The following is a 14633-nucleotide window of genomic DNA, read 5'->3' on the forward strand; positions in this document are numbered from 1 at the left end:
TTTGTTTGTTGTTTCAATGTTGATCTTATTGTTATAATGACTGCTGATCTTTCGTTCCACCTTCCGGTCTTCCGAGGTGTCGCGCAAACAAACTCAGCTCTTCGTTATGGGGGTATACCGTTTCGGGATCTCGTCTCGTTTCGATTAAGTTGCAATTAGGCAGCTTGTTTCTGCAGTAGAACCACCATCTGTTACCCCGTTTGCGCCTGCTTCGCTTGCTTGCGTGCGGAACCAAAATGTCGTGAATGCGTGCTAAGTTGTCCTTTGTGTTGTGTGTTTTGTGTGTTTTTGTAATCTTTACCGGTTTCCGGATGACTATGGTTCTGGGAGATGCTATGCTCACTTTGATCACTTTCGCTGAATGCAAAACGGACTATGCACAACAGATGCTCGCACCGCACACTTTCCAACTTCTCTGGTTACTAGAGAGAGTAGACTGATAAGCGCGCTTTTCACCTTCTGTTCTGTTGTGTATTGAACAATTTCGCAATATTTGTGGTTGATGTTTTTTCTCCGTTAGTCGTGAATAGCATACCGCATATGATTCTTTTCCGTTCCGTTGGTGGCTCGTTTTGACGAAATTTAAAAAAAAAAAGATGAAAACTGGAGATCACAATTTTTTACGGTTCATAAGGCTTTATGCTTAGTGTGTATTTCACGCTCGTTCCTTCGCTCTGTTCGTCGCTTATCTTGGTAAATCGCTGGCCCAACTCGTTTTTTTGCTTTGCTTCTTCTGCTTCTTCTACATTCTTGCACAGTCCATACGGATTGAAAATTTCGATTACGATTGCTCGTGCATCGTTTTCATCGCTGCACCGTTTCTATGACGGATGCAAATGCCTCCTCTGCTAGGATTAGCTTAGCTTCGTTTTCCGATTTCCTTGGCTAATGTGTTTTTTGTTGTTGTTGTTTATTTTATTTTTGGTAAAAATTGTTGAGTATTTTTCCAGTTGTAGTTGTTTAAAGAAACAATATTGATGAGTGTTGTTTGATTTTTGCAGCGGTTTTGTTGGTTTTTGGAGTTGTTGGTAGATGTAGATTCGATTATACTGCTCTTTAGTCTAAAATAGCGGTTTAGTTACACAAGCTGTGAAGGAGAAGCACACAAGAAGAGAGAAAGAAGTGACTTAGAACAATGAAGAAACGTCGTAATCGGAAGGTTTGTCATGAACAGGCCACCTCGCTAGGGCGGTGGTGGCAGGTGGTGAACTGGTAGCAAAAGTATTCTGCCTTGTTCCACAGTGCGTGTGAAAGCTTTGACGGTTCCAATTTCTCCATTTTTTTTGCTCATCACACAGATCATCTCGCTCTAACGCACACATCTGCATTTTCTATCTCCCTTCCACTTACTCATCTAATTTTTTCGGTACTTGCTAACACAAGGAAGGAATGGGTTTCACTTTTTCAATCAACGATACTCGTATCGAACCGAGATCAAACAGAAAATCTAACTAGTGACCTTCATTTACCATGCCTTTAGCTTGCTTTTGGGCATATTTTTAGCAAAGAATATTTAATTTTGCACGGAATATTTCGATAAAGAAAAGACTTACCACGACCAAGCACACACTAACGACACAGTCAGCCATGTCATTTTTATACTTGCCTCAGCGACCGGTAGATGGCACTCGCGTGCCAGTTTTGCAATAACTGGGTTGGTTCATGCTTCATTCGCATGTTGTATGAACATTTTCCTAGCTATTAATTAATCCTAGAAATAGTATTCTGCTTTAACAAGAGAGTACTTTATTATATTTGCACAATTTCAAACTAAGAACTTCATTTAATAATCTATGTTTTTCAGCAACAATTAATGTGATGGTTGGCTAGCTGGATTTTTCGGCCGCCATATTGGAAATGAAATGTCTGACAGCACGGATAATCGAAAGTAAATTTAATTGATCGGTTGAAACTTTTTGGGAAGGTAAGAAATCGTAATTGCTCACTGCTCGTAAATTTTTATTCAAACAAATACTATTCTGCCGTTTGCAGGACATTTTCACATTAAAGCAGCTTTGATATCGAAATTGTATATTAAAGAAATACAGTTTATTTCGTTTACACCGTCCATCAATCATGCTTTTTTATCTTCAGTCGAACTTTCGGCCGTATCGTGCTTATTGTACAATGCCTGCGCTAATGGTACTAGTTTAAGGGCTCTAATGGGTACAACAGCTCCGAAAACGATTCTTTTTCAAATAGATTTTTCGCTTTACTCAGTCCTCTTTCATGAGGACTGCTGTTCAGTCTGTACGGGTGTCACTGGTTCTATCTATGTTAGGGTAAATAACATTCTTTCTCTAAAAGAATTCATACTATATCTATCGAATGGTATCAACAGGGCTGCAGCAAAAGTGTTTTAAGAACAACAGATAAAAACACAAATCCTGAAAAATGGCTAATTCACTGTATACTGCTACAAGTTCACTGGAATGAAACATGAAATGTGTAAATATAAATGCTTCTTGGCTCGCGTAAAACCATTACTAAGGGGCTTATAGGAAACGGAATAACGTGATTTTATCTACAATGTTTAAATGCAAAATAATTACTTATCCATACAACGTACGTTACATAAAACGGTAAAGCTGGTTTGGTTGTAATTTTGTTCGTGTTTAAGCGGAACTTTCCTATCGCTATTGCAGTATATTAATATCCATCCCGGTTGCTTATATCCATACGATTGCTACTACGAGCTGGTCCTTAGCGGAACTGTTCGAAAATTAACTAATTAAACGACAGCATTTAAGTCTCCTAAGCACTAAGCATCACTACAACGATTGTACTCATTGCACGGCATTTCACCTGATCAGTGCATCAGATTGCCGTACTCATTCAGGAATGTGGCTGCTTCAAAATCGTGAAGATTTTCCGTTCCGGCACGATTATGTTGCTGCTCACCACCAAGTAGTGCTTCTGCATCTTCGTCATAGCATCGCATTGGATATACCACACCATCGCCCATACTGAAATGGAAAAAACCATAAAAATTTCTTATCTCGTCGCGCTAGCAATAAATTAAGCCAAATGTTGATAGTATTCAGATTAAAAAAGTACGCATCAACAGTAAATAAAAAGATTAAATGATTTTTTCCATTGTGCAACAGATTGATGGGAATAAAAAGAAATAAAAATCATTCTTAACCATGGTTCATTAATCTTGTTGTGATCGGTTTGTAATGTTTATTTCCAGTCCTTTAAAAAATACCGTTTTTTTATCAAATACTTTTGGAGGAAGTTTGTTAGTTAGGATGATCCGTTTTGCTTAGAAACAAACTCATCATCTTTATCATCAACTTATTAATCAGATAGAGATAAGGAAAATCATTATTACTAGCACACTTAAGGGCAGTTACACTTCCTACAGTTCAATGTATTCTGCTTCTGCTGATTCTTTGTCGTTTGTACCTTACGTTGTAGTTTCATTAAGTTTGGAAACATTCGAAATCTAGAACTTCCACACACACACACACGCACACACGAGTCTGCGATGCGTTCGTTACTTGTAAACAAATAGAAAGGTAGTATACATATACTTAGTTGTTAACATAGCTATAAACTGAGGTTCTTAACGGCTAATCCTATCGAAGAACAAAAGTCCATTGATTACATATCCCATTAGCAGCTTATCATTCAAGAGAGTAAGGCGATGCGCAAAATGCGAATTAGGTGTGAGTGTGACCCACCAGTGAGCAAAATTTAACGACGGGGTTTGTGTTGGTTTTAAATGTGTTTTCTTCTTCTTCTTCTTTTTAGAACCCTTCTTTACAGTTTCCTCTAACGGCCAACCTTAGGCTCTACACTACTAAAGGGGATGGGAGGATGCGAAGCTCTCTTTGGTTTCCTGCAGTGGCAAGCCGTTTGTGTTGAGCGGCATGACCACAGCCTGTTGCTGACCCTGGAGACGGTGCCCCCCGCCTTCCTTCCTTTCGTCGAGGTGTTCTAGAACGATTGTTTGAGGGATAGGATCCACCCCGACGGTGCCATTTGCAACCGCACCGTTACAATTTTGACTGCCGCCGATGGTGGCGGTCAGTGGCGCTACTGGCGACCCAACTTCATGCGGTGAATTCGATGCTAAATGGTGCGACTGGGTGGGAAACAATATTCCATCCCCAAGGCTACAAATGAACAGAAAAAATCAAAGAGAGAGAGAGAGAGAGATTCGGTAAGGTGGATAATGTTTCATATGCGAGACACGAATCGAAAAGGGTAGATTAATGGGGAGGATTTTTTGTTTTTTTTTTTCTAAACAAAATTATTTCCATTTCAAAAGCACATGTTCAGGATATGATTGGTTTTTTCCCTGTTCCAAAATTCACCGGTTTTAAGGAGAGTTCCCATTTGCCATCAACAACATGCATAGGAAAGTATTACATTCATATTCCGTAAAAAAAAGAAGTTATTTACAAACAGGAGAGGAACGAAAAAAACATAAACAAACGTTGCAAACTGGGTTAAGTTGTGAAATGGAAAACTATTAATCAACGATGTTCTGTTTTGTGTTCGATAGGATTAGTCACGATACTCGTTCATTTATTTAACCTATTTAACGTTTAACTTAATTTCGTTTAACCATTGCTTTACAAACAACAAACGGTGCATAGCAGAAGTGTAAATATATTGATAAGAAGACAAGAGTGAAAGGTAGATAGAAAGAGACTGGATAACCAAGCGACCGATCGTTGAGATCAACAATTCATAGGCCATATGTAAAAGGAAGGACCTTTTTTCTCATAGAAAAAGTTTAAAAGCTATTTTTATATCACAGTTGGTAGAGATGATCCAATAAACATGTGGCGATCGTGCTCCATTCCAAGTGCAAACAAATTGTATCCCATTTCCAAAGAGTTAAAAAAGAGCAAAACTTAAACTATCATACAAAGCTAAGGTGCACTATGCAGCAAGCAGACTTACCTAGTATATACCGGAACGAACCATAATCGCCAATCGTCGCCAAATACCTCCTGAAAGTTGCTTAACTTTCCCAAGCTGAACCCATTCTTATCCGGTCCACCGTATCGAAAAATTGGCGTACGAAATGATTCTAGAATGAAGAAATAAGGTAGCGTAAGGCAAGAGGATTTTTCTATTCAAACAGGGAAATGAATGCTTACCTAACGTTGTTCTATTTAGTAGCACGAGATAACAGTGATAGCCGAAAAGGCTAACCAAACTGATCGCAAACATGATGGAAACGAAAAACAGGAACAAAATGTGAAATCTTCCATCAATCTTTCCCTACAATTGGTAACAATGGTTAGAATGGACATACATCTGACAAGTGGTCAGTCCGATTTACCGTCCACAGCAACTCCATGTAGGGTATGGTACTGCATGCTACATACAAACAGTACAGCAGTGCGTAGCCAAGGAATAGAATGAAGTACTTGTAGTTCGTGAAGTTGATACAGTTGTTTACCCACGGACAGTGGTGATCTAGCTTGAGCACACACACCCCACACACGCTACAGTGATGTGCCCGATCCGGTTTGATGAGCCGACATTTGTCGCAAAAACGCACGGTTGCATTTAACGTGCGTGTCACAACGGGGAGCTCCTTTGCGAACAGTTCCAGTATTTGTTTCTGTTCCTCTTCATTCGTCGCACGCACTATTCGGTCAAGCTCGGCTCTCGGAACGCGAAACTGTGAACATAGTGAAAGGTTTATATTGTTATCTTATCTCGCACAGGCTTTACAATTCCGACCATTACGAGCATGAATTGTGCAGTGGAGCGCAAACGATTTAAGCACCGTACGAGCGATGAGTAATTGTCGGCGGAGGGTGCGCTTTGAATCGACTTACCCTGGAGGGAACTCTACCGATATCGGTGAATACTGTCTGGTAGTAGGACCACAGAAACATAACCAGCACGGCATGGTAGAACAGCAGGAACAATATCCTTTGAACAATATTGGTGACGGTAACTGGCAGGCCAGGTTAATGGGAATGAGAGAAAAACATTAGCGAACCGTATCGGTAAACATGCACTGCGAAGCTGACTCACAGAACGAAAGTTGTATCACAAACGCGTAGTATGACCAACCGATCACAGACACGATGAACAGCACCGGAAACCATTTCATCGTACGCACGCAACAGGCGCATCGCTCATTTCGTTCGCCATCGAACGTAGTTCGATGGTAATCATAGTTGTTTCCATGAGCCATCGACATCTTGCAATCGCGTCACCTTACACCAGCGACCTTCTACGAGTAGGATCGACGAGGACGATCCCTTTGCGGCACTTGCCTTGGTCGCCACAATTGTTGCGAGTTGCACTAACTATCGGAACGGCGAGAATGGAACTTGGCGGTTGGCGTTTGCAACAATGGGATGAAAACCACTTTTCTAGATGTTAGCAGAAACCGATAAACAACGAAAAACTGCTGCCTGAAATTCCCATAATATTAAGAAATCGGAATGTCAGCTTCTTTTTGTTTTGCCATTGTACCGAAGGTATATAGAACAGGGTGTGCTTCACCTACGCTTGCACAGAATATTCAAAATTGTTTGTTCGTTCGCACATGGAACTATTTTCCTTTGATATCAACGGCATTGAAGAACTTTCGAGTGGGTTTCAAGGGTTTTTTTCCATTACCGTTCTGGTACGGAATCGTGTCACGGAGAAACAAAATTCAAAAATATGATTACAAAGTTTTTTTTTTGTAAAACTTTTGGACAATTTGTGTATACGCGACCAATATTTATCGCGCACGGTTTCGATGTCGAACATTTGACAAATGCTTGTATTCGAACATCAGTTGACATTTCAGCGCTGCACAACGGTTGTGCAAAATTAGTTTATTTTTATAAATTTTTAAAATTTGTGTATGCGTTTGCTGACGAAGGATACACCTAAACATTGCAATTTGCTTTTATTTCTTCAGTGATCAACATCATCAGACTACTTGCTTAAAGTTGGCATTCAAACAATTGTTTTGAATTACATTTAATAATTGATTATCATAATTTTGTAGAGATTAGGAGCTGCATGTATTTTATCTTTGCATTCCAGCACGTGGTCATCATAAATATGTTACCTTTAAGCTGTTATTAGAAACTCCGTTGATTGTAATGAATAACCAAAATCCTAGCTATAATACGACCCACACTGTAGTGCCAAAGGAAATCTACTCCTAATCAATCCTGGGGTCAAATTGGAGTCTGTTAAGGCTTTTTATGGTTCTGGGCAAACGACGAATCCGTGATAAAAAAAGAAGGAACAGCATGAGCGTAAAATTCCGTAGATAAAACCCATCAGAGCGTGAAAGAGAGTGGGTCTTTCGTTTTGGAGGGCTCGGAGGCTCGAGCGTAAAATTCTGTCTGCTGGCGCAAGGCAAACGTTGCGTACAGCCCAGCATGCCATCATCTGCGAAAGAGCGACAAAGAGCACAGCAGCCGTGGCGTGAGAAACGAGGAGAAACGGAATGCAAGAGCGTGCGTGAGAGCGCATCATCGCGTCGCGGTTTGCCGATGGAACTCTGGCAAAGCTGAGAGAGTGAAGCTGCAGCAGGCTGGATCCGAAAGAGATAGCGGCTTCACTGCTAGAACTGAAGTGAAAGCTGCCAGCCGTGCGTGCGGAGCTGTGAAAAAAAGTGACCACCTTGTGAAGGTTGTTTTATTTTTTCTTTGCCGCCATTGCACAGCACTTTCCGGCCGTACCCCGCGTGCTTCCGGTCGTAACTGGGGGTGCTGGTTTTACTATCGGTTTACGGCGTCGAAGTCGCTGCTCAGTGTTACGGAAGGTGTTATATAGGCTAGAGTGTGTGGTGTGTATGTGCTGTGCTGCAGGATCGAAGCAGTCGTGCCAATTTGTGGTTGGTATTTTGGATCGCTTGCCCTTGCGAATAACAGTTGCCCCAAAATCTTCCAGTGCGTTTTGCTTCAATTTGACACGGTGCTGGAACTAGCTTTCATTGCCCGGAGGGCCATATTAGAGTTTAGCACGATAAGCGTTTCTTCAATCGAGTCTGCACTGTTTTTCGAACAACACCGCGCGGTTGATCCAAAGGGCTTAAACGCATGTGTGGTGCTGGTGTTTAAACGTTGCCCCTGGTGTTAAATGTTAATGAAAAATTGTGAAAATTTGAAAATCGATTCCGGTGTGAAGTTTTTTTTTTGTTCTTTTTTATTGGACAGGTGGTAGGAGATCGAAACTCTCCCCAAAAACTCCGTTTGGGGCCCCCGAAGAAAACGGTCTCGTCCCTTTTGACGTCGAAGCAAAGGGAAACAGATAACATTTTTGAGCAGAGCACTGTGTGCGAGAGCGAAGAGAACGCGGCACAGCACCGTGGGAGAGTAGTGAGCTGTGATTCAAAGGAAATCACTTTTGACATCAGGTGTGCTGTCGTGTGCATGTTTCTATGTGTGCGTGCGTGCGTGTGTGTGTTTGGTAAGGTGAGCTCACGGTGCTGCTGTGTGCGTTGGTCACGTTTCCGTTGCTGGCGAAGTGTGCGCGTGTCGCGTTGTTGGTTGGTTGCGTTTTTGTGAATGTGTGCAGTTTTAGTCACCTTCCCTTTTTCATCCCCCCCCCCCCCCCCGCAAACTCCACGCACGCTTTGATGCTTCTTTGATAGCAGTGCGTGTGTGTGTGTGTGTGTTGGATATTTGCGCTATTCCCCTATATCCCGTCCGTTCGGCTTGCCGTTTTTGCTGCTACCGTGCGAAAGTTGTTTCGATTGATAAATTTTCTTTTCCGAGAGCAGCAAGTGAGAGCGGGAGCCCAAACAAAAACCAGCTTTCCAGGGGATGGATGTGTGTAACAAGTTGTGAGAAGCTGGCTGGTTCCGGATCTTACCGGGAAAAACAGCGCACCTCGACGGACGGTGTCGAGTGAAAACTGTGAGCCTTGAAGAAAATCCTCCAAAAAAACTGTTGCCCGCGTGAGAAGGAAACTGTTATGTTTTTTTTTGGCTGTTTTTGCTCGCACCATTTTTAGTACCGTGGTGAAAAGGTGAAGAAAGTGAAATTACTTTTTTTAACTGTTTATTTTTATTACCAGCAACTGTTTGTTCTACAGTAGTTTCACATCCCATTTCGGCCGTAACAGGTTCGAGCTTCCTTGCAGAAGGCTCCAAAAGCAGTGCAGTTTAGTGATCCTAGTGATTGGCACGCAGTGTGTGAAGTGTCTACGAAGTGGATATTTTTTTAATCTGTACGGTTTTTACAACTTACTGCCCACTCAAATCGAGCGGAAAACAGCACATTAATTTGTCTACACTAAAACGAAGCAGTAAAGGATATTACGAAGGTACTCCTGTGTGTGTGTATCGAGCGCCGGAATCGTCAAATAGCCGACAGAAAAGGTAATTTATTATGATAATACACTGTAAAATGTAAAAGTATTCACTCACATGGAGACGCTCTTTTATGGCACGATTTATCAAGTGTCGGTGTTTTGTAAAACTTGTCCCTCCGAGAGTAAAGAAAGCATAAATCAAAGTGTCTAAAGGGATTTGAAGGATATTTTCGGAGCTAAAATTTTATGTTTCGATCGCTTTATCAGACGGCCCTTGCACACGCTGTTGATTGAATTGAAACCCTTAAAAATGTGTGCGAATATGTGTGTAACGCACACTATTACTACTCAGGTGTACTCTCTAGCAGAGGTTTGCCGAGAAATCGCAGTAGGTGATTTGAATGAGCAAAATACGAAGTAAAAAATATTAGCACGAGAGAGTGAGCGAGAAAGAGCAAAAAAAAAATACGAAAGAGCGAGAGACGGTGGTGATAATATAGGGGTTGGAGAGAGGGTTTAAAGGTGACAAAGTTTAGTGTTAATATCGAGCGAGTGGGCAGACTTTACGAACATATCTATAATTATAATGCTAATATGCTAATAGTTGCTAGTTATTACACTTTGGTTGAACTGTAGCTGCATTTTTTCTGTCATACGATTTCAAATCTAAACTTTTAGCTTTCATACGGAAGAGTTATACTTATGCTAAATCAAGCTTATAAACATTATTCGTCCTGCGGAAAATGTTTTGGCAAGCTTTCTTCCAGGAGCACAATTTTCCATGCTTAAGGGCTCCATTCATGTTAGTAGACAGAACGGATGGTTGTAGCTGTAGTTGTACTGCAGTTGGCGTAGTATTAGTTACAGTATAAACCAACATAAGAAAAACATCATCTGGCACAGTATACACGGTGTATATGCTTTTGCAAGTTTCTATATTCCTTCGCACCAATACATACTTGGCAAAAGGGCCGTGAATACTACCTGGGCCGAAAAGGTCGCAAGCACACAAAAGCGCAACAAAATATCAGAGACTTGTTCGAAACAGAAAACCCTTTTAAGTTAATTTGATTGATTGTAGAAACAGTCGCCAGTTGTCAGTTACTTACAAAAAAAAAATAGTTACGAATTTTAAATTTATATGCTTATATCGAAGGATAAGCTTAACAAAACTCGGTAGCTTTTACAATTTTACAATGAAACATTAATTAAAAAACTTTTTTAATTGTAAAAAAAACCAATTTTATTTCTATTTGGTAAAATACAAAAAAAAATATCTCAAAAATGTTTATTTGATTGATGTTTCATTTTCTGGTATTTTGTATAGTTGTTCTCAATTTGGCAAAACTTAAAAAGAAAACTCTTAAACCATGTTAATATCATTTTTGGAATAGCTGCAGACCTTTTTTCTACTGATAAATTCAAATCATTTCATTGCGAATCTTAAATCTCTGAAATGAAGACAAGTCTTTTAAGGTTTTGATTGGTTATAATTTGCAATCTGAAATGGAATTGTTAACAGCCATTCCCATTCCTCCGATGCAAGTCGATAATCAGTATAAGCGAAAAATGCTTTTTAACATTCAAATTAGCAACATTTCGTCAACGAATAAAATTGACCACACTCCCGGCAAATTATCGCTTTCAAACATTCAAATGCTATTCTGTGCTTGGGGGAAAAGGTTTTACGTTTTATGATTTTTAAAATATAAATTTTTGTGTTGGATGTACTCCGAACGTTGTACGTTTCACCAAATCCCATGTCCGGTTGCTTGGTAGCAAGGACTTGAATGTCCTTGTATTTTAGAATTATTTAGGAAGATTTAAGTGCATTGACAACCAGTCTATCGCAAGTACAGAAGTGAGTTACAGGAATTCTTCAAAGAAATCCTTTCGAAGTGCTGTAGGACCTGATAGGTCAGGTCAAGAATAGTTAAAAGCTGCTTATGGAAAGCTCGGGCTATTCGATATTTGAACCCGAACCCGAGGATCTACATTATTTGTCCGATGTCACCAACAGCATTACCCTATCTCATTTTGGTTCTACCACGTCTCACCTGTCCTTGTGGATAGAAATTCTAAAACGTCTTAATGAGTTAGGCCGTCCGGTGTCATTCTAGTGACATAACCAACACATTGGAACTTTGCGTTCAAACTGGTCATAATTTCCACCATAGTGTACCAATCTTTTATTACACTAAAGTTCTTATTCTAAAAAAAATCCTTCTACCGCACTGGTGACCTTTCGCGGTGTACCGTTTCCGCAATTTCCATTAATAGATGCGTTCAATATGTTATAAAAGCTTTCCTGCTTAAGCTGTGCCATTGAAGCCCCCGGCTCCCTGGAAGTACCCGAACATCTCCGGTTAGCTCTGGTAGTGTGTGTCCTCCCATGCATGCGCCATGCGAACTATGTATTGCGGAATTTTCTTATTTCCTGCTGCATTTCCTTTTCAATTTCCCTTTGATATTTTTGTCTTTCTCTGCTCTGCTGTGGTTTACCTCATATACGGGGTAGTGTAGCACTGTAGCACGGTGGTCCGTCCATCGTCTCAAAAACGACGAACCGAAGGACAATCGTCGTCGTCGTCGTTTCTGCTCCGGTGGATGCCGCCGGAGGTTTTTGTTTTGCTGCTGTTGTGCGAGTGGCTTCTAAAATTCTAAAAGATTTGTTAGCTACGACACAACAGAAAAACGCCCCGCAGGATTCTGGCCCGTTCCCCGTGTACGAAGGTCAGTTTTGTGCTTTTGTGGGTAGTAGTGTGGGTTTGTTTTTGCATAACAAAAACCAGGACTTGCGCATGGATGTCTCGGAAACGTGTGTTCCGTAATACGGAGGCAAAGAGGTACCGGTGCGTGTGTAATTAGGACAAGGTAAAGGTGGCCGTGAAGATACTGCCGGCGTAACATCTGGTTGGTGAAGCGAAAAATAAAAGTAACGATACCGCTGCCGGATTCTTGATGTGAACGAAGGGACAAAACATAAACCTGTCACCCGGTCACTACAAACGCGAATCTTTTGCCGAAGTATGTTTTTTCGCCCCACTTATTCCATTCTTATTCTACCGAAAAAGGGAAGCCCAGTACGGGAATGTGGCTATACCAGTGGACATTAACGATGGAAAAGGTTACGTGAATATTTCATCAGGAGTAAGTTTATGTGTTCTCCACTGAAAGTGGGCAATATAGCGGGCCTCCTATTGCTGGCTGGCCACACTTCCGGGTGGCATTTTGAAATGGTGTGCTGTACGTTGTTACGGGTCCAGTATTGGGGGTGGTATATGTCGTGCCACATCGTTTCCATACAGAGGGACACATTGTTGCAAGGACCGATTTAGCTTTGTGTACCGATGGAGGCGATTCGATAACTTGGTCGTTGGTTTTTTTTCTGCTGGCAATAGGTTCATAAATTAAGGTACGAGAGACGGAACTTGGGACAGGAAACGCAGCCAAGTGTTGAAGTTTCCCCCCGGACCCGTTCAAGCCTTCTGGTTGGTGTGTCTAATTCCCTTCGCATTAAAGACAAACTGAAGAAAAGAAAAATGTCTCGGAAAACTCAACGATGAATGGCAGCGAAGAAAAAAACACAAATGTATACTGTCATCTAAGTGGTAGTGTACCGGGAAATTTCTAAGAAATTCTTCTTGACGAGAAGTGTCTCAGCCAGGTCCCAGACACATGCAATCTTTGGGTTTGCACATTTTGCTTTTTCCCCTCCCAGCGTTTCCTGATTTTTTGAGCATTGCGGGTCATTCGTTTTCGACTAAAAATAGTTTACCGGCTGGCTGGTAGCGCTTTTGATGCACTTCTGGTGCAGTTTGGTGCATGGTGCAGGACTATCAAAACGAACAGTCGAAATGTCAATGATGCTCTACATGCGTCATTTTACGTAAACAGCCCCCGAAAAGGTGATTTGTGCAAAACACCTACGGTTGGCACACTTTCATTCATTTATGCAACCAGCCCCCAACCAACCAAACAAAAAAAGGGCTGAAACTGTTCAACTTCCTTTCCGGGAAAGGAGTCACTTTTTGGGTTGCACCCAAAACGCTGCAGAGTATATAAAGGAGAAAAGCATATAGTTATTGGTAAATGAAATATGTTGCTTTTTGCACAACTCACGCTCCCCTCCTATAAATACCTGCACAATCCCACGTGTTTTCCCACGTGAAGTTTGTTTTTGCATTCAAGCAGAAAGAAACTGATTTTATGGGAGAGAAAGAAAAAATAAATTTCCCTTCGTTTCGTACACAATCCCGAAAAAATCTTTTTCAATTGGATCAGTGGCCCTGAAGGGGGTTTTTTGGTTGATGGGTGTAACTTTTTTATGCAAGAAAAGAGCATTAAAAATGGATACTTGCTCTCGGAACCGTTGTTCTGCCGCTCGAACGTGTCACTCAATAGATACCGGGTGTATTTTGGACCCAAAACGTCTGCTATCGATCGCATTGGCTCAAAACTTGGGAAGAAGAAGTAGTTCAAATCATGCCCCTTGCAATGGGGATGTGCAAGAAGAGTCACCCATACTGCCAAAGGAAGGCACACACAAACTCTTGTGGGGTGGAGATGTTTCGAGAGTATTTTTGTGGTTGGTTGGTGACCATTCGAATGCGACGATGTGAAGAGCCCACCCAAGAGTGTGTCCCTGCTCGAAGGAGCGTTCGATATGCAAAAAAAAGGGTCACACGCAGAGTTACCGAAAAAGGGTAGCTTTTACATTGAGCATCACTTCGATCGGTACACCGATATACATGGCACAGGGATTTAACCACAAATGGTAAAAACTTTTTGGGCAAGATTACAGCGAGGTCTGGCTACTTTCTTCTCATGATGACTCATCCATTGGAAGATTATCACCTCTCCCATGTGGCAATGGTACGATCCTCCCGTAGAAAATGAATGAAACGACAATAAAGTAAATGGGCGAAACATTTTACGAATGACGAGTAAATCAAGCTGTTCCCGTTTGTTGGCGTTGAGCATATTATGCACACAACAACAAGACAACAAATAAAAAAGTAAGAAACCAAAAAACACTCTTCTAAGTTTTTTCTCCTTGCCGTCCGTGTGGGGGCACGATAAGAGTAAAAACATGTTATCCTACAATCGTGAAATATTACAATCACGGCACTCATACACACCATGTCGGTAGCAGCAACATCTTGTTTCATCATTATGCTACGTGTTTCCTTCTTTTTTAATGCGACTGCATCCGTTGCTGCTTTTAACGGAGCGCAGTTTTGTCGCTGGTATTCGTTTTTGTTGTTGTTGTTTTTCCACTCTTCACGTGTGCGAAAAGGGAATAACAAGCCGCAAGAGCGAACAAAAAAAACGCCAACTTGAATGTGGCGAGAAACAGCATATTGTTTTGCTTGTTGTTCTGGGCTTCT

At 41.3% G+C, this 14633-nt stretch overlaps 2 protein-coding genes across 7 annotated transcripts in view; one reads left to right on the forward strand and one right to left on the reverse strand.

The window, feature by feature from the left end:
* Positions 1 to 2027: 2027 nt before the first annotated feature.
* Positions 2028 to 6458, reverse strand: LOC125770976 (palmitoyltransferase ZDHHC15-like). Of its 2 annotated transcripts, none has more exons than XM_049441132.1 (6): positions 6010 to 6456; positions 5808 to 5929; positions 5303 to 5647; positions 5118 to 5241; positions 4918 to 5047; positions 2028 to 2966 (listed from the first exon to the last, which is right to left on the reverse strand). In XM_049441132.1, exons 1-6 carry the CDS (start codon positions 6176 to 6178, stop codon positions 2810 to 2812), a joined length of 1047 nt encoding a protein of 348 aa, XP_049297089.1. In that variant the 5' UTR covers positions 6179 to 6456; the 3' UTR covers positions 2028 to 2809. The 2 variants fall into 2 exon arrangements, with proteins under 2 accessions (XP_049297089.1, XP_049297088.1); XM_049441131.1 differs by lacking the exon at positions 2028 to 2966 and adding an exon at positions 3151 to 4121 and having other exon boundaries at positions 6010 to 6458.
* A 1035-nt stretch (positions 6459 to 7493) lies between these two features.
* LOC125770979 (cAMP-dependent protein kinase type II regulatory subunit) overlaps positions 7494 to 14633 on the forward strand; it is a 38528-nt gene continuing 31388 nt past the window's right edge. Inside the window, exons 1-2 of one of the 5 annotated variants that reach the window (XR_007419255.1) lie at positions 7494 to 7617; positions 9007 to 9310. The gene's annotated coding sequence lies outside the window, so the exon portion shown is untranslated. The other 4 variants (XM_049441136.1, XM_049441139.1, XM_049441138.1 and 1 more) reach the window with 4 other exon arrangements.

The sequence above is a fragment of the Anopheles funestus genome, chromosome 3RL (genome assembly GCF_943734845.2).
Source record: "Anopheles funestus chromosome 3RL, idAnoFuneDA-416_04, whole genome shotgun sequence".
Lineage (NCBI taxonomy): Eukaryota > Metazoa > Arthropoda > Insecta > Diptera > Culicidae > Anopheles > Anopheles funestus.